At 42.2% G+C, this 25664-nt stretch overlaps 1 protein-coding gene across 1 annotated transcript in view; it reads right to left on the bottom strand.

Annotated features, from left to right (window-relative positions):
- Positions 1-401: 401 nt before the first annotated feature.
- Positions 402-25664, bottom strand: part of CNKSR3 (CNKSR family member 3) — a 62603-nt gene continuing 37340 nt past the window's right edge. Inside the window, exons 3-13 of the mRNA XM_082215265.1 lie at positions 25396-25598; positions 23269-23356; positions 20881-20922; positions 18729-18848; positions 17217-17276; positions 12074-12142; positions 9600-9746; positions 7865-7989; positions 6572-6780; positions 5354-5443; positions 402-3500 (exon numbers count right to left, since the gene is read on the bottom strand). Coding sequence (XP_082071391.1) covers positions 3202-3500; positions 5354-5443; positions 6572-6780; positions 7865-7989; positions 9600-9746; positions 12074-12142; positions 17217-17276; positions 18729-18848; positions 20881-20922; positions 23269-23356; positions 25396-25598 — 1452 coding nt within the window. The 3' untranslated portion in view covers positions 402-3201. The remainder of the gene's footprint in view (positions 3501-5353; positions 5444-6571; positions 6781-7864; positions 7990-9599; positions 9747-12073; positions 12143-17216; positions 17277-18728; positions 18849-20880; positions 20923-23268; positions 23357-25395; positions 25599-25664) is intronic.

Raw genomic sequence — 25664 nt, 5'->3', positions numbered from 1 at the left:
TGCTGGTCAGATGAGAAACTATTATTTTATAATCGTTTTTCACGCAAAAAATGTCCCGAAGCAACTTAAAAGATTGATGAAATGGAAACAAACCTGAAAGGCACTAAAACCTCACATAAATACATTCATCCACATGATTAATATGGTTGCTGTATTCATGCACACTTCCATGGAGAGCTGACATCCTGCAGAAGCAGTTCCCACAATATGTGGGAGATACTGAACAATACACACACACACACACACACACACATATACACACATATCTACAGGGCCACAGGGCCATGACTGTTAAGGCTAGCATATATGTGTATGCGCATGCACACACACACACACACACACACACACACACAGGCAAGACTAAGCTGTGCTAGAACATACACCCAAATTGTAAACATGAGAAAATGCACTACAGTTTAGTGCTGTAATAAACTTCTTTATCTGGTCACTTTTCAGGTAAATACATTCCCTCAAACGTTAACTTGGTACCATACAACTTCTGCCGTTTGCTGGTTAGGAGAAATTATTCAACTGTGGGATTTGCCTCTGTGGAATGAGGCAAATTTTTCTTTTATTCTGTGTTTTCCTAAGTAGACGAAGCAACAGTGAAATTAGTCAAGAGGAGATACTAAGGTGTATTCATTCCAATTACAGATATCAAAGCGTCCTGCATTAGTGTTTTTGGTCAGGGCTATGGTGCCAGGGGGGTTATCTGCACTTTTCCTGCCTTCCTTAGCTGTTTTTCAAGGTCTTGTTAAAGGCCCTTGGAAACAGATCACAGAGAAGCAAAAGTACACCAGAAATCAAAATAAACCAATTAGAAGTTTGGCTCATCAATGACCCCAAAGGAGTGGCTTCTGTTTTGAGCATCTATTGCCCAATCAAGGGAAAGAAGTTGTCAAGGGCAGTGTCAACTAGTCCTGCCTAATGCTTTTGAGAGCTCTTCTTCTAAAAACAATGCAAAACCAGGATCAGAGCCTGTCATGGTACTTTAGATGGATTGCATATTAGGAGTGGCAAATACTACACATATCTGCAGTGAAAATATATCACGTATTATTCTAACCTTGCAATCTGAGGGAGACTGAGCCTGAAAAATACGAGTTTACCTAATGTACTGCTGGTAAGCTTAGAACCTGGGACTTCTTGGTTCACAACTCAGTGTCATAGCCACCTTCTCTCATGTGAAACAGTTTCAAAACAATTCATGTGATGCTTCCATCTTGGTTAACAAAAGAATTAAAGACAGACATGAACATATTCATTCTTTCCTGAGAACAGAGATTACTTCCTGAACCGGACGAGAAATTTCAGGCTCAAGAGAGAGACCATTTTCTTAGTTACATCTTCCTTTATCATTATCTGAGGGAGATATTTAGCTTATATTTGAACTTCATACAATACACCTCACTTTCTACATCATACTTGCCTGCATCTTCAAAGAAAAAGTGAACTGCAATTTCAATTACATTTGGGTTTGTTTGTTTGTTTTACTGCTTCTTTTTAATTGAAACCACAAAGTTTTGAATACTATGAGAAAACATCATCAAGATGCAGAACAGCTGCACTAGCTTTGGTGAAGTTTGCTAGGCTGGTACCAATAGCCAGTTCAGCTTGAAAGGTAACAAGTTATGTCATTGTTTTAGCTTGTTTGTGAAAAACAGGATCGAATTTAGTTATAACCATATGCATTCTTTTAATGGTAAAAATTTGTGCAAATCCATTCAACCTAGTATAGTTGTGACAGTTTCCTAGACAGTTAATTTAACATCTGTCTCCCCATGCTTGTTATAAACTGCTCAAAAAAGCTTGCCAAGATCACATTTATCATGTTAGACAGCAGTGTAAAATGTGATGAATTCCTTTCATCAGTGTAGATGGTGCTGTTTTCAGACCATTCAAATAACTAATTTAATGGGGTGAGACCTTTTTTTTTGCCTTGGCTAATTAGTACCCAGTGATGTCAGAGACAAATGTAAAAGCTGCATAAAAGGTTAAGTGTTGTTGTTTTTTAAGAAAAAGAAAAGAAAGAAAGCGTAATTTAAATACTTTTAAATTATTTTAAACAAGATGTTCTTTGTGGATCTCTAACAAAAAACCCTCTTTCCTACACTTGCTTTGAAAACAACAAACTATTTGCATCCAAACACTTCTGGCAAGTCCTCCCTTCCACAGACCACCCCAACTCTCACCCAATGCTACTAATTTAATGATGGCAAACAGTTTCTTCCCCAACACTTTGAAAGAGCAAACTGCCTTACAAAAATGTAACTCATCACAAATCAGCCTTTAAAGCCCAAATAATATAAAAACCAGTTCAACCTTGAACCACAGTTGATGCTCCAGAAGCTTGCAGGGATTGCTTTCAGAAGGATACTTTGGTTAACAGCTATTCAGTCTTAATCATAAAAAAGCAATAAGATATATTCATTTTTACCATTGTCACTTGAGATGCATTTCCTTGGCATGTTGTAGCAATCCATGTCCTAATTGGATGAGTATTGCAGCAATTCAGGGAAGAACAGTTTAACTGTACTAAGATTTTAATTACTTCAACCAAAATAGCCTCACGTTTGTAACTAATCAGAACAAAGGAAGAAACTGCATTTTATTCCTGACAATAGTTGAGTCGTCTCCAGTCACTTGCAGTGCAACCACGTTGCTTAAAAGGGATGGGGGGAAAACCTCCCCTTTTCTTCCTTCTTGGTCAGGATTGCAGCGTAGGAATCCATTTTTTGCTGAGTGCTACATAGTCTGCAGATCCAGTAGGTTGCACAGCATCAGTGTCTTGTAGCAAATGAAGTGCCACCAGGCCTCATTACGATGCAGAGATTGCTTCTGCGTGGGTCATGCGGATTTCAGGTCAGCAGTGACCTCTGAATCACTCGAGCCTGATAGGTTTTTCTCCAGAGGACTGAATTCCCCCTCCACCCTTGGGCAGGTAGAAAAATGCTACGTCTTGCGATCTCTCTCCTCGTCTCTCCTCCTGCTCCCCCTTAAACAGACCCCCTCTCTCCAACTCCAGTGAATCTCGAGGCAGAAACATTGGGGAAAGGGCAAGCTTCTCCAGGGGGAGAAAATAAAATACAATGCAAAACTGCTCAGTAACTCTGTGGGTACTGCAAAACCATTTGAAGGTGGAGGGGAAGAAAAGGCACTTAATATCAAATACCCTAGAAAGTCATAACGCAGCCAGTTAGCTCAGTGAGTCAATAACTTGAGTCTCGTAATCCAGCTGACCAGCAGGGAGCGCTCTGTGGAGGTGGATTTCGTGGAGGAGGTCGCCGGGAGCTTCTTGGCTCCATCCTCCTGGAAAGGGATCGTCGCACTGTTGTGAAGATCCACATTAACAAAACACCTGCTCCCCCTGATGTAGTCTGCACCCCTCACTAGCTGCCTCTCCGCCACAGGCCTGGAAAACGGATGCTGAAGTGGGGAACTTTCTTCAATGATGGGCGGGATTCTCTCATTGCTGAAGTACCGGCAGAGGGCATTTTCACCTGCAACGAACAAAGAAAACACACACACTTATTAGAGCCAGCATAAAGAGATGCAGAAGAGAGCGTTTCAACACCTCCAGCCAGTCTGAAGTTTTGGTGAACTGCCCCACACAGATTCCCCTCGCCATCACCTCTCTCAAAGATTACTCAAACTTGCGTTCTGCTCTTCACCTCCATTTTACTTACTGTTGTACAAAGTTGAGGATTTGCGTTTTGCTTTAGGGCTAAATTGTAAAGGTACGTGCAAGTACTTGCATTAAAATCCTGGCGGAAATAAGAGCTTTGGGAAGGGGCAATTTGGAGCAGAAAAGTGGGCAGAGCTGGGTGTTTAATCCTTCACCCACAACTTCTCCCCTGGAACTCCCCCAGCAGCTGTTTAGGCAAGAATTGTAGGGGGGAAAGTTACAAGCCTTTTAGCCTTTTTAGAGAAACGGTAAGAAGGAATGTGACAGAGGTATAGAAAATTATACATGGCATGGAGAAGGTGAATAGAGAGCAGTCCCATCCCATTCCATCTCCCCCTCTCATAGGACTAGAACTCAGGGATGTCACATGAATCTGAATGTTGGAAGATTCAGAACAGACAAAAGAAAGTGCTCCTTCACACAGCAAGTAGTATCAAAGGCTACCAACTCAGATGGCTATCAAAGAGGATTAGAGAAATTCAGGGAGGGTAAGGCTATCACTGGTCGCTAGCCATAATAGCTATGCTCTGCCTTTAAATACCAGTTGCTGGGGATCACAAGGGGAGAATGTGTAGCTGCACTTAGGTCCTGCTTGCTGACTTCCCACAAGCATCTGGTTGGCTACTGCGAGATGCTGGACTAGAATCATAGAATCATAGAGTTGGAAGAGACCACAAGGGCCATCGAGTCCAACCCCCTGCCAAGCAGGAAACACCATCAGAGCACTCCTGACATATGGTTGTCAAGCCTCAAGACTAGATGGGCCCTTGGCTCAATCCAGTATAGGTAGGTGGGTGTTTCCTCATACAACCTTCCAAAGTCCCATTCTCCTCACTTCTTCACTCAAAATCACCACTATCCCTAAAATCTGGAACCATCTTGCTTTCAGCGCACCATACTGTATGTAACATGGATTGTCTCTCACCTGCTTCAAAGCCCTAGAGCACTGCTAAAATTATTTTTTTGTATAAACTGACTCTAGTGCTAGTCCTTTAGGGTACAGCATTAAGGGGCATGAGGAATAACATCTCTCTCCATGAAATAAATCCCTGTATGTTGCACTCCTCAACAATGTAGTGGTTTTCTCTCTACGCTAGTATAGCTTAGTTTATGGTGACTGGCACTTACAGAAAGGGAAGCAGATTTGGCTCTCAGTACTGTATAAATAAAAAAATTCCTTCCAGTAGCACCTTAAAGACCAACTAAGTTAGTTCTTGGTATGAGCTTTCGTGTGCATGCACACTTCTTCAGATACACAGTATCTGTATTCTTATCTGTATCTGTATTCTTCAGATACACAGTGTATCTGAAGAAGTGTGCATGCACACGAAAGCTCATACCAAGAACTAACTTAGTTGGTCTTTAAGGTGCTACTGGAAGGATTTTTTTTTATTTTGACTATGGCAGACCAACACGGCTACCTATCTGTAACTAGTACTGTATAAAGTAAATGAAGGAGGACCTTTGTGCAGTAGAGAACAGAAATACTGTTTCACACTGGCTATAGAACTCACCTTTGTTTCCAATGTTGCAATACAAGGCAAACAAAAGCAGTAATGATTTTTGAACGTCCCTCACCTGTCTGCAAAGGTGTGCATTGAGCAGGGTAGTGAATGTACAGACAAGTGCATTTAAGAAAGCGGCGATCCTAGAGCACAATTTCCTTACCTTTTCTCCCCATTGCTCGGGGCCTAGAGAAAGGTTCTACACCTCCCAGCCAGTTTCCATCTGCAGGCATAGACAACGGGCGAGGCTTTCCTAAAGGCAACACAGAAGGGGTTTCAAGAAAACAGCGCTTTCATATTAGCTGATCTCAATGACAGACACAATGCGAAGAGTTTACACAATCTATTCAAAATAGGAAGAAGCTAACTGAGATGCAATACCAGCAAGCAACAGGATGTCTAATAAGCTTGGACTTGTAGCAGCTGCTCTGCCCTGTAGGAATGTGGGACCAGTTAAGATGGTCTGCCTCCAGAAACTAATGGAAGGTTTCTGAATGCTCTGGGGGAGTTTCCAACAGACAGAGCCAACAATTCTGCTAGGGCTCTCAGCTCTGTGTGGAATGGTGATAGGAGAATGGCCGTCACACAATCGCTTCCGGGGTTCCTCTTTGGAATGCAACTTGGTTTACTAAGAAACTGCAGGTGATGAAACAAATCCAGAGATGGCTAGAGCACAAGTGGTGTAAAATTAGTTCTGAAGCTGACTTGGACACTTGCTAGGGCATATAAACACACCTATCGAGTAGCAATGGAGGCAGCTAAGAAGCTTTTCCATGTGGTCCAGAGGCTTGTCAACCCAAACATGGGAGTTGGATCTCTGGAGCCAACTATGAATGATTTGCCCAACACTTTGAGGATGAAGTCACTCAACTCCATAGCAATTTGGATGCCACAGCTGCGGTAGAGTGATGTGTCTTGTGGGATCCTTTTTCAATTTATGTGGCCTGGTGATGGGACAGGATACGTGTGGTCATCTTGATCTCCGCCTATCCTGGCTGGTGCCTGTCATCCTAAAAGAAGTAGCAGTGCGTCCACTCCTCAACAAGCAGGGATAGAGGTGATAGTCTTTCCCTGCTATCTGCTCCCAGTGGCTGGTACTTAGTGACAGATTTGGGGACCTAATTTTCAAGCCTTTGTTTTACATTGGAGGCTTTGTCACATACACACTCCAACACCCTATTACCAGGCATAAGCAAACTCAGCCCTCCAGATGTTTTGGGACTACAACTCCCATCATCCCTAGCTAACTGGACCAGTGGTCAGGGATAATGGGAGTTGTGGTCCCTAAACATCTGGAGGGTCGAGTTTGCCCATGCCCGCCCTATACACTCTGATGCACACAGCTTTTCTCCTCAGCTGATACATGTAACAATTTACTCACCACAGGATTGCGTTTTTTCCCTCATCTTTGCAGGAAAAATATTTGCTTCCATGGAATAGCCAGGCAATGGATCAGAATCAGTAAGTGTAAACCTTCTCCTCCTGCATTCCTGATCCAGGAAGGAATTGGGAGATTCTGCACCTTTGGAACCAGGTAGGGGTTGTTTAGGTTTGCTGCCTCCTGCATAAACAAAACTCCCCTTCTCATCCCTGCAAAGAGATAGGAACTTGATTAGCAATGAAAATATAAGGTATTGTGATTCTGCACTCGTGGATGGTCCTTACTACTGTTTGGAAGTAGTGGGACATTATAGCTATTCAAGATTTTTGGGGGGGGGGAGGAATGCAGAAAAAGTAAAAGGAATGAAGACATCATCAAGGGTGCATGAGTTGGGTCCTATAATTCTGCACAAGCGCAGAAAAAGCATAAACTGTGGTACTAGACCAATGATTCAGCTAAGAATGTTGGTTCTTCTCTGAAAACAAGCTCCTAGACAGGATGCTTGAAGGTATGTGGGCAATGCATGGTGCCATCATAGACGCCAGAGAGGTGGTTCAACAAGGTTTTTGTGATCTGGAGTGAGTCCTAAGCACTCTGCAATTCAGATTGCTCCTTCCACAGGATTAACAGCATACATCATGCAAAATAGTCAGAATTTCCAGATAATGGATTACTCCCACTCTGTGTGGGGCTGACCTTAAGGCTGGTTCAGAAGCTGCAGCTGGTGCAGAATGCTGTGGCTAGCATGCAGTGAGGAGCGACCTGCTACTAGTGTGCAATGCTCCTGTTAAGGGATCTGTACTGACAGTCAGCCCTGGTGCATAAAGCCCTAAGCAACCTAGAACCTGTTTGCCTTCTGCCATCCTGCTTGAATCCTTATGTCATCCACCAGGGCCCTAAGACACCCTAGAAATTTGTTTCATGTGTACCCAGGGCAGAGTTTTTAGAGCGGCAGCATTCACATTTCAACATACACTCCCCATGGTAATTAGGTTGGCACCAACCATGTGTTCTTTTAGGTCCTTTTCTTAAGACTTTTTATTCAATCGGGCATTTTCATAGTAGCATTGCTGAATATTGTTCCTGTTCATTTTAGATATGGATTCAATGTATTTTTATGGGTGTGAATTTTGCGTTTTCTCTCTCTCTCTCTCTCTCTCTCTCTCCTCTATTTCTTACACCCCGCCATGATATTTTAGAATGGTGAGCAGTTTATAAATATTCCACATCAATAAACAATAAATCTAAAATAAAGGCGCTTTGGGGTTAAGAATTAGGTAGGTATTGGCATACCGAGGAGCATATGGGATAGACGGTGGTGGAGGTATGTAAAGGTCCAGAATGGCTGGTTTCTCTTTCTTCAAGGAAGCATCCATGCTGCTTTCAGGTGACTGGGTAGTAGTTGCAGGTGGGCTGGTCTGCAGTGAGAAAAACAACAGGTAGTTGCTTAAGTAAATTAGACGTACACTGTGCAACTGGCCCTTTCCATCTACAATGTGACAACATTCCTCATTTCATCTCTCACCTGAGCCACTGGAAACAGACACATTGCTTCTTGTTTTATGTTTACTGATTGTGCTTCATTTTCCTTAGCTGCCTAGAGATGTTGAAAATAAGGCTACATGTAACAATTTAAGGTAAACCTGGCTGTGTAACTCCAGGCACCCTTGGAAGAAACCAATAACCTGTATCCAACCAAAAATCTGCAGTTTGTTGTTTTGTTTATTGCATTTCCAAATTAATAATAGTGAACTGCTATACTCTGGAACCATAGAAATGACTTGCTGAAGAAAATGAGCCCCTTGAGGCTTTTGTGAGATATTAAATATATGTTGATAACTTCTCTTAATTTTCCTTCCACGTTTTCTTAATAACCTTCCACATACGTTCAAAGGCAATGCACAAAATCTAATAAAAACAGTTACAGAATAGCACAAAACACAACAGGAGATGAGTTGAAAAACAATGCAAATTGGACACCTATGGCACAGACCTGTTCATCAACTCGGAAGGCTAAGAAACAGCTACACAAGCACCTGCTTAGCACGTTCTTGCCCAGCAACAGCTTAAATAGTACACAAACAAAAGTGGTGGGAACTGTACCTGCACCTATAAGCAATTCAATTATTAGCTTCCTGAAAGTGTCAAACTACTCCCTTAACATTACTTGCTCAGCCTCAAAATCATCCTCTTCTTAAAGCTATTAATCCTCATTTCTTTTCCACACCCTTTCTCTCTCACACAGAGATGCCACAACATCCCAATTCTGCTGATGTTGGCAACTGGCAAATGCAAACACCACCATGAAAACAAAAGGGGGGAAATCACACAACTCAGCTAGGCTACAAAAGAACACTGGATAAAACTGCTCTTTTAGAAAACATAATCTCCCATCATTAGTTTTCCAGCCCATCGAGAATTTACTGTTTACTTCTAGAATTCATCAGTCCAAAGGATTATAAGCAACTCAGCCCCAAATGGCCTCGCTATAAGTTATCTGTCCTGATAAACAGGATCCTTAAGGGATTAAAGAAAAACAATCATTCTCCCCCTCTCTTCAAGCCCCAGCTGCCTTGTTCATTTGGTATATTAGAAAGCTAAGGTAATTTAATGGAAAATGAGATTTCATCGATTCTTTGTAATCAACTACCCTTTCTATCCTGGCTGCAAAACTAGTTAAATTAGTCAATGCAAAATACGTTGAAATTTGAGCTTCAGTGCTTTCACACGGGCTATTTATATACACGCGTTACAACAGAACTCTAGTGCAAGAATTGGCTTAGTATCATTTTCCAGGCTCAAATAGATAGGTGGTATGACCTAATAAAGTTGGTTGGGCCCAAGAGACTATACCCATTTCACATCCCACTAAAATCTCTAAGATTTGAACATTCTAACCGCCTGTTCCTTACCAAAGCCTGAGCATCTTCAAGAATAAGCACAAAAATTTATTTAAATCATGCAGAAAATGAGGGAAGAAATCACTGGGAAGCCTGTCAGAGGCAAGACAAAACTAAAACCTTGTTACCTGAACAAGTGGTGGTTTCCACCTTAGGTTTTTGAGTGGCGCAGGAGTAAAATTAAAAGAGCCTGTATGGCGTTTCTTCACTAATAGAGTAACGCCAGAAGGATTCTCACGGAGCTTTCTCACAAGGTTCTTCAGCTGCCATCCCACCTTCAAAACAAATCAAACAAACACTTAGAATGTCCACTGCCCTACATCAGAGGCATGTAGATCAAATTACCTTCCATAACATCATTGTGGAAATCATTTTTCACCACAGAATTATGAGGCCTTGGTTTGGCCAGAAGCTGTATAAGACTTCTCTGTTAGGATAGGCTTTTGGAGGCCATGGTAAAGGTGCTATAAAAATGCAGAGTTTCAGCGAACACTGTCTTCCAGCCTGTAGCCTCTGAGATGAGAGAGCTACGTATAAATTACAGTATCACTTGCTCTAAGTAAACCCTACACCCCCAACCAAACCCAAATGGCATATTTTAAGAAATTACTTTGCAGGCAAAACATGGCAGAATAAGCTTATTACAAGATATAGGGGTGGGGAAAGGGAATTGCCTGACATGTCTACCAATACAGAGACACCTGAGTCTTGCTGAAAATATATGAAGGTCTAACTGACTGATTAATGCTCCTCTTACCCTCAACCAGTGGCACAGCGTGGGCTGCCAGTGCTCAGGGTGGGGCAAGTGTTGCGCCCTCCCTGGTGGACTGGGCAGCTGAGATGGAGGCACGTGGCGGGGGTGTGTGTGTGCAGTCTATATGGAGGGAAGGGCGAGCTGGCCCAAACTTGTTAGATGGGGCGCACACAGGTCCCTTCACCAGTCACACAGAAAAGAAGGTACCGCCCCAGCTCCAAAGGCCCAGCCCAGGCACGGTTTGCCGCCCTAAGGCTTTGGAAGGCAGCAGAAGCTCAGTCATGTTGAGGGAGCTTGTCATGGAGGATGCCTGGTTATGCCCCTCTCAAAATTTTGCCTTGGGGCCACCCCCCCTCTGCCCCCACACGCTACGCCACTGCCCTCAAAAGACCCATATCTAGTGGTTTTGTGGTACTACCACACCACATGGACTTCCCTAAGAAACCAACGGATCGAAAACCATTGATAAAAGGGATTCTGCTATGATTTCCATCACTGGTGGCGTGTTTCCCCCATTTTTAGCAGATACTGTTTGTGCTGTCTTTGTCTGCTTGTCTGCAATTGTTTTTAAATATTTTAAACAGACAGGCAGATTATGAAATGGCTGGGCAAAGGACAGGGAGAGAGAAAGACTTGGTTTGCCATTAGGGGGTGGATGCTTCCCCCTGCTTTGGTGCACCCTCCAGCCCTAGGGGTCTCGATAAAGGTGCCAGTGCCAGAACTCTGAGGGGTTTTTTGCCTATTTGGTATAAAGATGGGGTGTAGGTTGGCTAGGCACTAACACTATCAGTCCTGGAGCTACATTAGATATTGTTAACTGACCCGTTGGTGAGCTTTTTCACTCACTTACATCTTTTCACATATTGTAAATTAATCGTCAATTGTTTGCTTGTTAGTGAAACTATGATGGATTTTTATAAAGTATTACAATTTAAACAGTTTATTTTCTGTGAGCTGTTTTGAGCATAAATAGATCGGTGGAATATGTGGCACATATAAACAAGCTGCCAATAACTATGATAGGGAGTTGGCTCATTTAAGCAGGCCCCCAAATCAAAGCCCTAGCACTTAATTTTGGGACGGGGAAGTTAGACAGCACATGGTAGCCAAATCAACAGCTGTGACTGCTGAGCAGTGGAAACCTTCAACTGGCAGCAAAGGCACAGTCTGCCATCTTCCCTACCTCACCCATTCTAGCCTGCTCAAAGGTGCAACTTTGTGCATGTGCCTAGAAAGGGTACTCACAGGAAATGGCTGCCATCAGCTCACCCAACCCAGGATATCCATGACTAAACAAAGAAACAGTTCTAGATGCTGGTATTGCTTGACTGTTCAGCCCAGAATTTTCCAGAAGAGTCAAAATAGCAGATTCTTCTGACTTTACCTGCTTCCATGAAGGACATTGCAAATCTATAGTTATGTTCCAGGCCCACATTTAGTAAACTTTTCATTTGGTGAGCCCTATAAAACATCTAATCATTCTTAAATAGCCTCAGTACTCAAATGTTTTCAAACGGAATTGTATTTCTCAGGATTTTTATTTTTTTAAAAAAACAAGCTTAAGGGAATAAACTGATGGGAAATTCATTCTTTCCTTAATCAAAATGTTTTATGACCAACCTTTTATAAAAATTTCTAGCTGAATTTATAACATCAACTTGCTATTCTAGGGAAAACTGCCTTAATGGGAAAAGCACCATTCCAGTATTAACCCCTCCCCCCCCAAGAATTTAATTGAAAAGGCCAGTCACTGGTAAATGAAGATTAAAATCTGTCTGGTGAGCTTGCTCAGACTCTGAAAATTGCTTGGCTAAAAATAAAGGGAAACAAGAAATGCCCTTTACTCACCACAGTCTGGCGATTCACCTGGATCACTTCATCGCCTGCATGAATTTTCTGAGACCTATCAGCAGGAGACTGCAGAGGACAAACAGAGGAGCGCTGAAATTTTCATTGCTTTGTCACTTAAAAACTACTAAACAGCTCCTTAGTTGGTTTTTTTTTTTTAATTAAAAACCGCAGGATGACCTTGACAGAAAAGCCAAGCAGATCGGCATGCCTGTGAGATTTCTATGCAAGTTACAGCTGCCATCTCCATCACTAGACATCACAGCTATCAATTAAATAACCAGCAAAAGGCTGGTCAATATGGCAGGTGAAGTGTGAGAGCAGGAAGGGCTTGTCTGAGAACATGGAACCCAGGTGGTGGTAGGTTCACACCATTAAGTGTGTGGCACTGAGAACAGGAGCACCCTGCATTTTCAGATGGAGGACAGGTTTTGCTATCAGCTCAACAATGCATCATAATGCCGCTCTTTGCCATTCACTCCTATAGGGACAACTAGCCATTTCCTTATATTGGAGATCATCACTGGGAGCAGCCAGTGGTGACCATGCCACTAACTGAGAATAGCACCTGCTTCTATCTACATAGCCCCACCTTTATATTTGCATAGCCATGCCTTAGGTTCTATTTCAAGGGCTCCTCTATATAGTGCAAGTGAACGTTTGGGACTGGCATATCCTTTCTATACAAAACAAAAGCAGCAGCAAGTGCCCGAAACTGTTGAAAACCACCCTGTGATCTTAATCAATAAACCTTTAATCAGATTTTAGATGTCGAGCAAACAAAACAAAAGTTTGCCTAAGGTCTCACAGGGCCACAAACTCTGCTGTGATTTTCTGCTGCCAAAAGCAAAAGCTCCTTTTGGCTAACCTGGCTTGTCCTGATGCGAGAGGTCAAGAAGCTTCAGCAGGAACAGTTTTTGTACCATCACAAGGATGAGCAATGCAAAGCTTATCCTTTTCACAGAGGTGTTAAAGGCGCAGGAGTCGCAGGAAAGGAACACAAGGAGCTTCTTCGGCTATACTATCCTTGACTGTTTGTCCAACTAGACCTGAACTGTCCATTCCAGTGGTGACTGGGGACCACTGGGACTGGCAGGGCAGAGTTCTATAAGCCTGCTGAGTTCTGAAAGCAGCAACACCGAGACCAAGGAGGAGGAAGCTTGCAAGCAGTGCCGTCCCACAGACTGGTTGTAAGTAAGAAGGCAGGCTGGTAAGGCAGCATCTCATTCACCATAACAGACCAGCCTCCACTGGTCCACTCTTACTGCCAAGAGCTGTCCAGGATTGCAAGTAAAGGTCTTCCCCATCCTTTGAACTAGATATACCAGGGATTGAACCTGGGACTTTCTGTGTTTCCACTGAACAGTAGCCCCTCCATGAAATCTCTTTGCATCAGGAACTGGCAAATCTACTCTGACTGTCAGAAAGAGGGTGGTGGGGAGATAAAGACAAAACCAAAAACACACCCAAACATGGAATAAATCTCTAGGAGTGCTACAAGCTCCCAACCCACCAAACAAGACATAGAACACTTAGTAGAAAGCCTTTTCTTTCACACAAACACACAGAAAGCCAGCTTCACACATTCTGAGATTTGTAATTTTTATGTACTGCTTAAAAACTTAATAAAATAAAATATGCTGTTTGGGTTGTTGTTGTTCTTAAAGGAGTTACTTCACATCACTTGTGTATCTAAGGAAAATTCTAAGGAATATGAGTCACATGTTCACAGTCAGCAGTTGACTGTGCTACAATCAAGTGACAACTTGCATGGATTTTACCAGGGTCAGAGAACCTCAGGCGTCCCAGATGTTGATGGACTCCAAATCCCATCAACCCACATCCAAGGGTCAGAGATGATGGGAAGATGTAGTCCAGCAATCACAATTTCCCCATATTTAGATTAAATTGTTCTCACAGATCCAACAAAGTCTCAGTATTACCCTGCATCACGTCCTCTAATTGCAAACTCAAGGCAAACGCCAAAAGCTATTTGGCCAAAAAGGGGCAACCATGGAATACTGAGCTTTACTTGGAAAAGAAAATGAACTATCCTCAAGGGAAACATGGCCGACTGGCTCCCTAACACAGGCATGCCCAAAGTCTGTTTTGGGGGCCTAATCCGGCCCACCAATCAGTTTAATCTGGTCCCTGCGGCAGTTTATTTCCTGGGGTAAAATCCTTAAAAAAAACCTTAACAACTTCAACCCTAAAAAAAGGTCAAGAACTTTGGTCGGCCCCCACGGCCCTTCACTTCACCAAATCTGGCCCTCTTTGAAAAAGTTTGGACACCACTGCCCTAAGCAGAAGCATTCCCAACTGCAACATGTCTTCTTGGGTCCCATTTGTCATCTCAGATTTTAAGGGAGGCAGCTTACATATTTCTGTTGTGAGTCCTTGGATCATAAATTCAAGCAATGGGAATGAGCCCCAGTCTGTGTTGCAAAAGAGTCACAAACCAAAATTATTTTGACAGAATGAGAGAGAGAAGAACTGTTGCAAAAAAGGGGGTGTTTTCATTACTTGTTGAGGCACAGCTAGGTAGCTACATGACACAGTCATGCTGAAAACCTATAAATCTGAGGAAGAGATTTAAGGCACAGCATGGACCAGGCAGGGAAAGCTTCCCCTACTTGAGCTTTCCCACCTGAAACTGCTTAATCCTAGCACTTTTCTCTCAGCGGGGGTCACCTCCGAAACACAGGGCCACCCCAGGGGGAAGGGAGACAGAGAAGTGGATGAAGTCATTTCAGAATGGGAAGTATGGAGGAAGGGAACAGCTTCCATATCACACTTTAGAGCTACGTGTGCACACAACTTTCTATATAACAGTAACCCAGTTATATCACATGGTCTACCACTGCCGTATACTTAGGCCCTGACAAAGCAAAAACACTAAGCAAGCCTTTCCCAACCTCACTCTCTTCAGTTGTTTGCTGGACTCCAAATCCCATCAGCCCCCGTCACAATCACCTATGCTTGGGGATGATGGGAGTTGCAGTCCAACATCTGGAGAGAACAAGGTTGGGGAAGGCTGAACTAAACCAACTGGGAGTTTTAGCAGAACACCCCCCAAAAACTTTAAAAACCTTTAAGAACAACAGATTCTAAGACATACAATTTTAGTTATTTCTGCTGCTATACCCCTGAACACCACGTTCCTTTTGTTTTAAAACCTGTCTCGAGCACACATGAAGCATTTTAGTTTGCATGTTCTTTACTGCTTACTCATCTAACAAAAAGCTTGCAAATTTAACTAGATTTCTCTTAATAGTAGGGAACATGCTGCAGGGTCAATTATGTGTACTGAAAGATAGAGGTGTTAAAAAACTTTTATCACAAATATCCTAACTGAGCCTGCTGTCTGCCTTGTTAACTATCAGCAAGCAGCAGTTTGGCACCTAAATATTTACTCTGTTCTGTCCAGGAGACAGCACTCTCCTGCAGCTGTTGCTTTAAATGTCTCCAATGCCATTATGACCACTTCACATCCAGTGATACTCCTGACATCCCACTCATAGAGAAAGGAAAAGGTACACTACTAAGCTAATGTGTGACTCATAGAACTGAAACAAATGTCTCATTTCCTCTGTTCCCTTATCAAGGGAAATGGAGGACAGGACAATCCCCTTGGGCTACCTGGGATGAGAACTGAAAGCCTCATTAGGAGAGACTCCCTCACCTTTCACCATCTGATCTGACGCATTCCGGGGGCAAAAACTACAGCAGCAGCACCTTCATAAAAGAAAGCTATTGGGAAAGTGAGGCAAGATGCCTGGGAAGACAGGGAACCTCCAGTGGGCAACTCCCTTTTCCCTTGGAACGGAAACACCTATTTGGCAAGGAATCCAACAGACGATCTCTCCGAGTACGCAATCATAGACGTCCAAAAATGTGCACTGCGCATACCAAGGAATATCTGTCAGGATTACGAAAATCCGTTTGCAAAAGCTCTCAAAGAAACAAACAATACAGCCCTCTAGGCTTGCATCATGAGTGTTTGCAAGATGACTGGAAAGCTCTGTTTGGGTCAGATCATTCCCACCAAAAGCAGGAAATCACAAGCCGTTAAAAACAACTGGGAAATCCTGTCACCTGACTGGAATCGGACACGTCTCGCTCCTCTTGAATAACTCGAGAGCTTTAATATCTACCATCTCAGGCTCTCCTTTATCTACACTATTGGATAGACAGTGAATGAGAAGCAGCAGCAACTGCAATGTCTAGTCTCCACGTCTGAAAGGAATCATTCTACTAATTGTAAATCACTTGCTCCTCTGTGGAGATATGCAGTCCCCAAGAAAGGAAGCTAGGATTTTTCAAGCAAGGTCTAAGAGAGATAAAGGAGATCCAAAGGTTTATGACTGCTAACCTGCTGTGTTTTCTTTAGGGAAGGAGGGAATCAGTAACAGTCTGCATGCTTATAAAATTCTGAGATATATGTGCCATGCAATCCAGGAACTTTTATTCAAACTGTAACTCAAAGTCATCAGATATTCTGACAGATTTAAACACTTGCACATGTATAAGTTTTTAAAGCTTTACAATCAGCATCAAAATCTGTATTTTCATTCTCAACTCTGCCAAGCGCTGTCTTTCAGTTCAGCAGAAATGTTATCATTCAACCAGCCTTTCCCTTTTGACCATTCAGAGGTTTTGCAATTAAAAAGATCTGTTTCTGTTATCTTGAAAAATGTGTTTGTCCCAGGAAGCAAATGGAATCTTACATTCTATTACTAGTCTAAACATCCTGCTGCTGCTTTTATAAAGGACAGAGCACATTATGGAAGTACATATTTGCTCAGCTAGCATTTACTAGACCAAACACTATAAGCGCTTTACTCAACAATAGTTCTGGTAATTCCAGTTATTTCAAACCCCAGCAGCATTTTGAAACACTCTTCTCTATTTGCATACTGCAAACTAAACTAAGGGGTTGATATTAGACAGGCAGACACCATCAGACAAGCACACACTTAATTACCACAGTCAATGATAAGTTAATGATAATGTTGCAAAACCCAAATAAATAAAAATATGACTTCAGAATCTGCTTTTAATCAAGTTTGCTTCTTGGATCTCATCTTCATCTAAGATAGCTTTAATTAATTCTGTTTGGAGGAAAACATTAAAAAATACTCACGTTTTCTGTTGTTCCAGTAACAACATGCAAGCCATCGTAAGTAGATTTTATATACATTCCCTAAGATGGATAGTTAAAAAGATAAATTTAGCACAACAGTAATTATAGCGCATCCACAATTATATTGAGGCTCTATAGAGACAACTATTTATGAAGAGCAACTTTTCCCATAATCCCACTCTGGCACCAGTCCCAATGAAACACTGTTTAACTGTGTAAACCCGGTCACCAACCTTTTTGGACTCATGGACACACTGAAGGATTTGTCAGTGGCATCCAACAAATACTGCAACCAAGCAGACACTACAAACTATTTACTGATATCAACAGAATGCTGCTTTCAGGTCTAATTTCAGCAGGGGGACAGGCCAGGAGGTGGCAGGGTGCTGTGGACACCAAGAAAGTCCTCTGGGGGCACCATACCGGCCACCCCTGGTATAAAAGGAGTGAGAGAGTGTCTCACTGCAGATAAGGGAAAAGTTCATCAATTCAAATCCTCTTTTCTAATGGGAATTGCTTATCTTGAGTCTCATGCAACTCAACAGAATAGCAAAACTGAAGAAGGATCTGATCTAGACAATTTTACTCCTAGGGTGACCTGGATAAGGAAAAAGTCTTGGATTGCAAGGCTGAGCCAAGGATTCCTTTTGGGTTTCCCCTTCAGTCCTTTAAATTGCATGTGAAGGTATAGAATCACAGAATTGTATAGTTGGCAGGGCATGATGACTGATAAGAATGCATCCTTTTGTGTAGTTAAAATAAAATATTTCCCCATCATCACACACGTGCACACAGCTCCAAGTGGAGGTGTACTATCCAATGGGTGTCCATGAGAGCAAAACCAAAATATACACATTTGTTGCCAGGAGCTATTTGTAGCTTCTTCCCATGAGCTACACAAACAAAAATTGGCAAAAACAGTTTGACTCAGAGACCCTGATTGGCCGGGAGACAAACTGACAGACAAAATGAAAACACAATATGTTAATTTTCCAAGGTATACAACAATGTCTCCTGAAAACCTGTTGTCTGGATACAACGTAAGCAACCTTTCTTGATAAACACACAATATATGCAGAATTCGGCTCTTTTTTGGTGCAAAACATTTTCTGAGGAGGGTATACACCACTCAAACAGCTCTGCTTACCTCAAACCTATTGCCACTGAAAGGGGAAGGTCTTTATTGTCTAGTTTTTACATTATTAAACTAAATAACTTGTTCCTTCTGTCAGCATCTTGACATTTGCATTCTTAGTAATGTTACAGCTCAACAGCAGCAGTAATGGCTACCTTACAAAGGTATCAATGCTAGTAAGGAGCTCTCTGTTGGATACTGAACAGTAGGATCCCCTATTCTTTGTAGAAAAGATTGGAAGTTCCTGTGCACGTGGAGTTCTGGAACTCACACCAGTTTCATCACATTAGCCTTCAAGGACTAGGCCACTATAAATGCACTTGAAAAAATGCTAAGTGGGCAGCAATTCAGGATTTGAGGAAGGAAAACATTCTTACCAGGCCTTCCCCAGGTTTGATGTTAGTTAAATGAACCTCCTCGAGACACGCACCCTGGCTCATCAACGGATCAGTTGTAGATCGGATGGTCTTATCGCAAATTCCATTTAGAACCTTGGACTAAAACAAAGGAAGAACACCAGGATTATTTTTGCCTTACAACAAAACGCAGCCCCTCTGTCCTCCCCGCAAGTAAAGGGGGTCACGGCATCCAGATTTATAGGCTGCAGCAGCTGCCAGCACTACCTTTCATCAACTACATCTGGTAAGAAAGCTGCTGGTCCTTTGTGACATATTCAAATCCTGCAGCCATAATTCAGGCCTTTGTAACTTGAAGCAAGGCCACTAATGAGCTCCACAAAGGGCTGCTCTTGTTTACAGTTGGGAAGCTTTGGATACTGAAGAGCACAATGGCCTACTCCTTAAAGGAAGAGGGTCAGATCATCATATGCACCGACGCCTTGTTCAGAGTCCAATTGTATATGACCTTTAAAGCCCTAAATAGCTCAGATTCTTGGAGACTCCCTCCACTCTTAAATCCTAAGACTTTCATCATCACTGATCAAGAACATCGTCTCAGTTTTATCACTTATGCACCAAATCATTAAAAAAGGAAATGCAAATGTGCGTTTTCTTTGTGGTTCCCCTCAACAATAACATCCTTTCCCCCTGGAATCTCACAAAAATCCACATTAATTAAGAATTTCTCCCCTCCCCCACCCATAAGCATTTAAAGACTTTTCTATTTGGGTACGGTTAATTAGATCCATGCAGGTGGAATTTTTAACATTTTATTTTTAATTCATTTTTTTATTTTTCACTGTTAGGTAAGCTGCCTTTAATTCAAAATAATGATGTATGTTTGGGGTTTTTTGTTGGGTGGGGGAAAATTAAAATTTATTGTAAAACAGCAATAAAAATTTAAAGATTCACCAAACAGCTAATACATACAGGATGGTGCCTTGACATTCTGAGGACAATGTAGGCAAAGTGAGAAGCAGCTGTTGTAAAGTTTAGCAGTGCAGCAAACACTTTGCATACACAAAATCCCTAAGCAAGAGCTAGGGCATCTCATTTTTAAATGGATGGCAGCCAGCAAGGTTGTGAAAAAGAAGAGCCCCAAGACCTTAGAAAAGGCATTGACAGACCAAAAAAATGGGTGGGATGTATGGGGATAGCAATCTGACTCAGTATACGTAATACTTAACAAAATGACTAACACACATGCCATTTTTTACAGTTAAATAAATAAATAAAAGCAAAAACAAAAAGTGTAGTAACCACTGCAATGCATACATGGAAGGGAATATGGAAAATTGGGAGCGGTGGACGGTAAAATGCTCTTTAATTGTTCTATGTTCGATTGAAATGTGTGTGTGTGTTTATTTTTAGCTATTGTGAATTCCTAAGCATCTATCAGCAGGCGGAAGGCCTTATCAAAGAACACAGCCTGATTCATGCCAAAAGCAGGAAGAGATGATTAACCACTGCAAAAATATAACAAGCATGTCAATGCATCCCTCTTCCAGTCACAAGACTACTGCAAAAATATTTGGGAAAACTCCCTTTCAAACCAAGTGCAATTAGAAACAGTGCAGGTCTTCTGTAAGAACGAGGTACATTTGCTGCCACACTGACAGCTTTACTGCTCCTGGGCTTTTGAATGTTTGGGTGTCGGGACTTTTTCATGTGTCAGAATGCTAATGTATGCCTATGCAATAATGTTTGAAGAATTAGCCGGCAACTCCTTAGGCAAGCAAAACAAAATAAGCCCTCAGTTTGTTACTTTAGTATTTCAGCAGTAAATTATAAAAAGCGGTGTGCTTCATTTATATACCTTGAAGCATAGCAGCAGCAATTGGCTTCATTCCACTTGCTCCAAAGTGTCACACTACAAGTGACTTCAGATCTCTTGCACTTCCTGATTCCCACTCTTCTCTATCATCCAATAAGGAACTTGTGCTTCTTCCCAGGAGACACGGGGCAGGAGTTCCATCTCGGATGATAGAGAAGAATGCAATGCAAGCAGCACAAGGTACGTGAGCTCCGTTAACACACAAAGCTTCTTTTCAAATCAGTATTGTCTCTTAAGACCAGTTTTGAACAGGAAGGCATTCAAAGAAAGAGTTTAAACAGAAACTTTTGCACTTACTACACTGAGAACTTTATCTTCCATTTCAGACACAGGGCAGTCCTTTTTTTAAAAAAAGAGAGAAAGCAAATATTCTATTAGCGGAAGACCCTTATGCAGCAGTAAACTGACACTTTTGACACTGCTGACTTGTACAGTAAGTCAAAGATGTGTGGAATACAGTTGACATTTAGATGCCTTTGGCAACGGTCCAGAGAGGCTTGCTCTCCATGCAGAAACACAGTTACTCACATGCAGCAACGATTCCCTTCATGCAAGCAGATTCTGCATGCACCTTCTACAAGAAAAACCCAGTGGAACCCAAGGAATCCATTTTACATTTGCAAGAAAATCCACAGGTGATTCTGGCAACATATCTGCACCTTCCATGATCTGATTCCGCTAACAAGAAATATAAGCATATCACATCTAGCACACATGGTCCTCTCTATCACACAGCCTTTACTCACAAGAGGTAAAATGATTTGTTAAAGAAACAAGAGGGTCAAACAGAGGTCATCTAGCTCAGTATTGTCAACACTGGCTGGCAGCAGCTCTCCACAGTTTCAGAGAGGAGGTAGATGTTTTGCCCGGCCAGGGTGGCGCTGTGGGTTAAACCACAGAGCCTAGGACTTGCCAATCAGAAAGTCGGCAGTTCGCATCCCCGTGACGGGGTGAGCTCCTGTTGCTCGGTCCCTGCTCCTGCCAACCTAGCAGTTCAAAAGCACGTCAAAGTGCAAGTAGATACCTCCAGCGGGAAGGTAAACGGCATTTCTGTGCGCTGCTCTGGATCGCCAGAAGCAGCTTAGTCATGCTAGCCACATGACCCGGAAGCTGTACGCCGGCTCCCTCAGCCAGTAAAACGAGATGAGTGCAGCAATTCCAGAGTCGTCCGCGACTGGACCTAATGGTCAGGGTTCCCTTTACCTTTACCGGGAGACAGCAGGGACTGAACCTGGGACCTCTGGCATAAGAAGTGTGTGCTCCGCCACTGAGCTACAAGCCTTCCCTTTCAACATGCACTTTACAACATGCATTGTGCCTTTCATGAACAGAAGGCATTTCTGCTCACACAAGGGGGGCAGGAAGCTCTGATTTATGCTGGTCCCCACCCCCCTTTAACAGTACACTCCGACACTGGATCCCACTCTGCTCTGAAAGGTCTTCGAGTTTCGGGGCGGGGGGGGGGGGCAATGTTTGGAAGCTGTGGCCAGGAAAGCTCTACTGTACCAGTGAAACTCCATTTGCACTTCTTGATTCAGAATGTGTGCACACATTTAAAGCCTTTGGTCGTGTGTGTGTGTGTATACTTTTAACACAAAAATAAAAGAACCCTCTCCAAACACACCACTGAAAGAATTCAAGCCAAAGTATTATTTACTCAGCAAAAACTACAAGGAGACTTTGAACTAAAAGAAGCTCGTTTAGAAGATTATAGTGTTTTCTCTACTTTTGAAACAGTGCATAAGCAGAAATTTCAAGATGGACAGCCCAGCTTAAATCTAGGGGAGACTTTAAATATTTAGCATTCAATCCAAGATGGGAAGGGGCATGGCCAGTGAGCAGCCATGTTGCTAGATTCTGGGCAACAATGCTACTTTTCAGGGAAGACTGCCTCTCAAAGTGGTTTACATTCATATAAATATAGAACAGTAAAATATTTAAAACTTAACATTATCTAATTTTGTTTTAAAATTATAAAACTGGAGGAAGACAAAATAGGTCATTTAAAATACATCTCAACATTCGCAATGTCCTAAATCAACCCCCAAAGGCCACAGTAAAGAAATGAGCATTTAAAGTATATTTAAAATAGAACCAGAGATGTGCCCCGTCTACTATAAAGTTTTATAACTGAAGGGGCTACTGCAGAAAACACACATAGCTACGCATAATGAGAACTGGTTTATCACAAGGCAGCCTTTATACCACACTGGTCGATAAAAAGAAAATTCAAATAAAGGAAGCATTACAAATTATCTAGGGAAGATTAATGCTTGTACATGGCCCAAATTTTCATAAAATGTGGCCCACATACCCATGCTATAAAATGCTGCAGAGTAACTGGGTGACTTATAGGTGTGGAGTTTTACAACAAGCTAAATTAATAGCCTTACCAAGTAAATAATTCCTAAAAACAACACTGGGAGGGTTTTGGTTCCCCCCCCAGTGTCGACTGTGGGAGGCCAGAGCAACAAAACTTGGCAACGGTCTCCATACACCTGCTTCCTCTAATGATTTCTAAAAATCCCCAGGACTCCAATTTGTTCTGTTACCAAGCTACATGTAAAATTGTATTGCGGTTACTTCCACACACCCAACGTTTTGCCCTCCTTTTTGTAAAATGTGGATGGAACAAGGTCAGATGGAGATTGGTTGGTGGGTTATATACACAGTGTATCAACTGACCTTCTGAACAGTGGTAGTAAGATCCAAGCAGAGCTGAATGATTTTGTTCTTAGTTACAGAAAAGTCAGCTATCCCTGTAAACGGCGTCCTGTGGTAAGAAAAGAATGTGTCTTTAAGAAAAAAGAGAGGCCACACAACAGTAGTCATTACCACAAGCTTAGTATATTTAATAACAGGTCTGCTATGAACTCCCGTGCTTGTTGTTTTAAAAGAAAACCTTTTTAGTTAGGTCTTAACTCTTTTTATGGCTGCTTACAATGACCACACTTATGCCCTAATCCAGATATCGAAAACTCTGCTTGCAATGAGTTCTCATCTCACCCGGTTCTTCTGATCACGGGAAAGTCGAGGTTTGTCCCACTTTCACGTTGTGCTTTGCCAAAAGTGGTGGCGTAAGGATAGAAAGGGGAAAGCAAACCAGGAAAGGCCACAACATATAGCAGGCCTGAAACTAAGTAACTGGTCCACAGTATTCAAAAGAAAGATTTGCAAAGAATTTATTACATATTTACATACTACATATACTAAGACAGTCTCTAAGCAGTTCACCAAACAACAAATACAATACAGTGGCACCTCGGGTTACATATGCTTCAGGTTACAGACTCCACTGACCCAGAAATAGTACCTTGGGTTAAGAACTTTGCTTCAGGATGAGAACAGAAATCGTGCTCCGGTGGCGCAGCAGCAGCAGCGGGAGGCCCCATTAGCTAAAGTGGTGCTTCAGGTTAAGAACAGTTTCAGGTTAAGAACGGACCTCCAGAATGAATTAAGTTCTTAACCCAAGGTACCACTGTATGCACATACTGTATTATAAACAATGAAATTGGGAAGGGTGTGTGGGGGGGACTACAATATAATGTGGATGAAGAAAGAATGCAGAGAGCTGCCAGTCAACAGCTCCAAGCCCTGGTTAAAAACAAAATCCATTCCAGCTTCCCAACAAGATCCTGTCATTTCCACAATCTCTCTCATGATGTCTCTTCCTGTCACACTATCAGGGTTCTTTGGAGGGCTGGCAGGATGTGAGAGACTTTTGTGTTTATCTCGGGCCTCAAACTGGGGAAATATCCGCAACTGTCTCCATAGATCAGCCTTCACCAACCTGCTGCACTCCAGCTGTTTTGGGACTACAATTCGTATCTGCCCCTGGCAGCACAGTCGTGCTCGATGAGGCTGATGGGAGTTGCAGTCCAAAACAGATTGCAGGCACAAACTTGATGAAAGCTACCTTAACTTATCAACAGTATTAGCCAGAAGATGAAAGGAATGCTTTCTGCCTCCTTCACTTCTCTGGGACGACTCCAAATTCCCTTTTATCCCATAGTGGAGAAACAGAAAATTCAGGCTGCAATCCTAAACCACTTACCTGCGAGGAAACCCCACTAAATTCAATGGGACAGCTATGTATAGGATTTCACTGTAAGTCATGGAATGATTATATTTCATTGTTGTTTTAAGGGAATTTGGGTCAAGTATGGCCCAGTGCAAAGTGGACAACTTCCATGTAATCCTTCCTTGCAGTAGCATATGGGAAAACAGTACCACTTTGAGGTGCAATATTATTTACTGTACTTTTTTAAAAAAATTAACAGGATTTATATACCATTTAATCGTCAAAAACTCTACACAGTTTATATGAAGATAAATTAAAATTGCTGATAAAATCAGATGTTAAAAACAAGTTAGCCTAAAAATAAAATAAAAATCAGCAGTTTTTAAAATACGCATTATAAAATAAAATTAGATATTAAAATAAGTGTTGAATTTACATATCTGTATAGACTTGCTGAAACAAAGCATTTTTAACAGGCACCAAAATAGTACAGCGAAGGCACATGCCTAATATCAATAGACAGGGAGTTCCAATGTGGAGGTGCTGTCATGCTGAAGGACACTTGGAAAAGTCCTACTTCCACACTTAAGATACTGCAAGATAAATGCTATTTGTAAACAAAGACTCCCTGGAAGGCAAGCAAGGAAAAATGTCTATGTCCCAGCTTCCCTTTAAAGTCTGCCTTGGCGGGGGGATGTTTGGAGGGGGAGGTTGGAGGAGGGAATACAATTCTTAAAAGATATGGATTACCTTCTTATTGTTTGTGTTTAAAAGCATACAAGATATCCTACCTGTCCAGCCACGTCAGCAAAGCCTTAGCAGCACCAATAAGCTCCACCACTGAGGTAAGGAATTCATTAGGAGGCTTGCGTGAGGTATTTCCATCATAATTTGAACTTTTCCTCCGGCTGCCAATGTAGTTTTGCAGATTGTTGGAAGAAGCTCGTAGCTTAAGAAGCAAGTTCTTCATGTTGTCCGTTTCGAGACCATAATTCTGTGGAGGAGATTTTAATTTTATTTCTTTATTTAAGCAGAAATCGTGTCTTTTCAAAGTATTTTT

This window comes from Podarcis vaucheri (genome assembly GCF_965113315.1).
Source record: "Podarcis vaucheri genome assembly, chromosome: 3".
Lineage (NCBI taxonomy): Eukaryota > Metazoa > Chordata > Lepidosauria > Squamata > Lacertidae > Podarcis > Podarcis vaucheri.
Note: the sequence above shows the minus strand (reverse complement) of the source record. Positions and strands in the feature narration are given on the sequence as shown.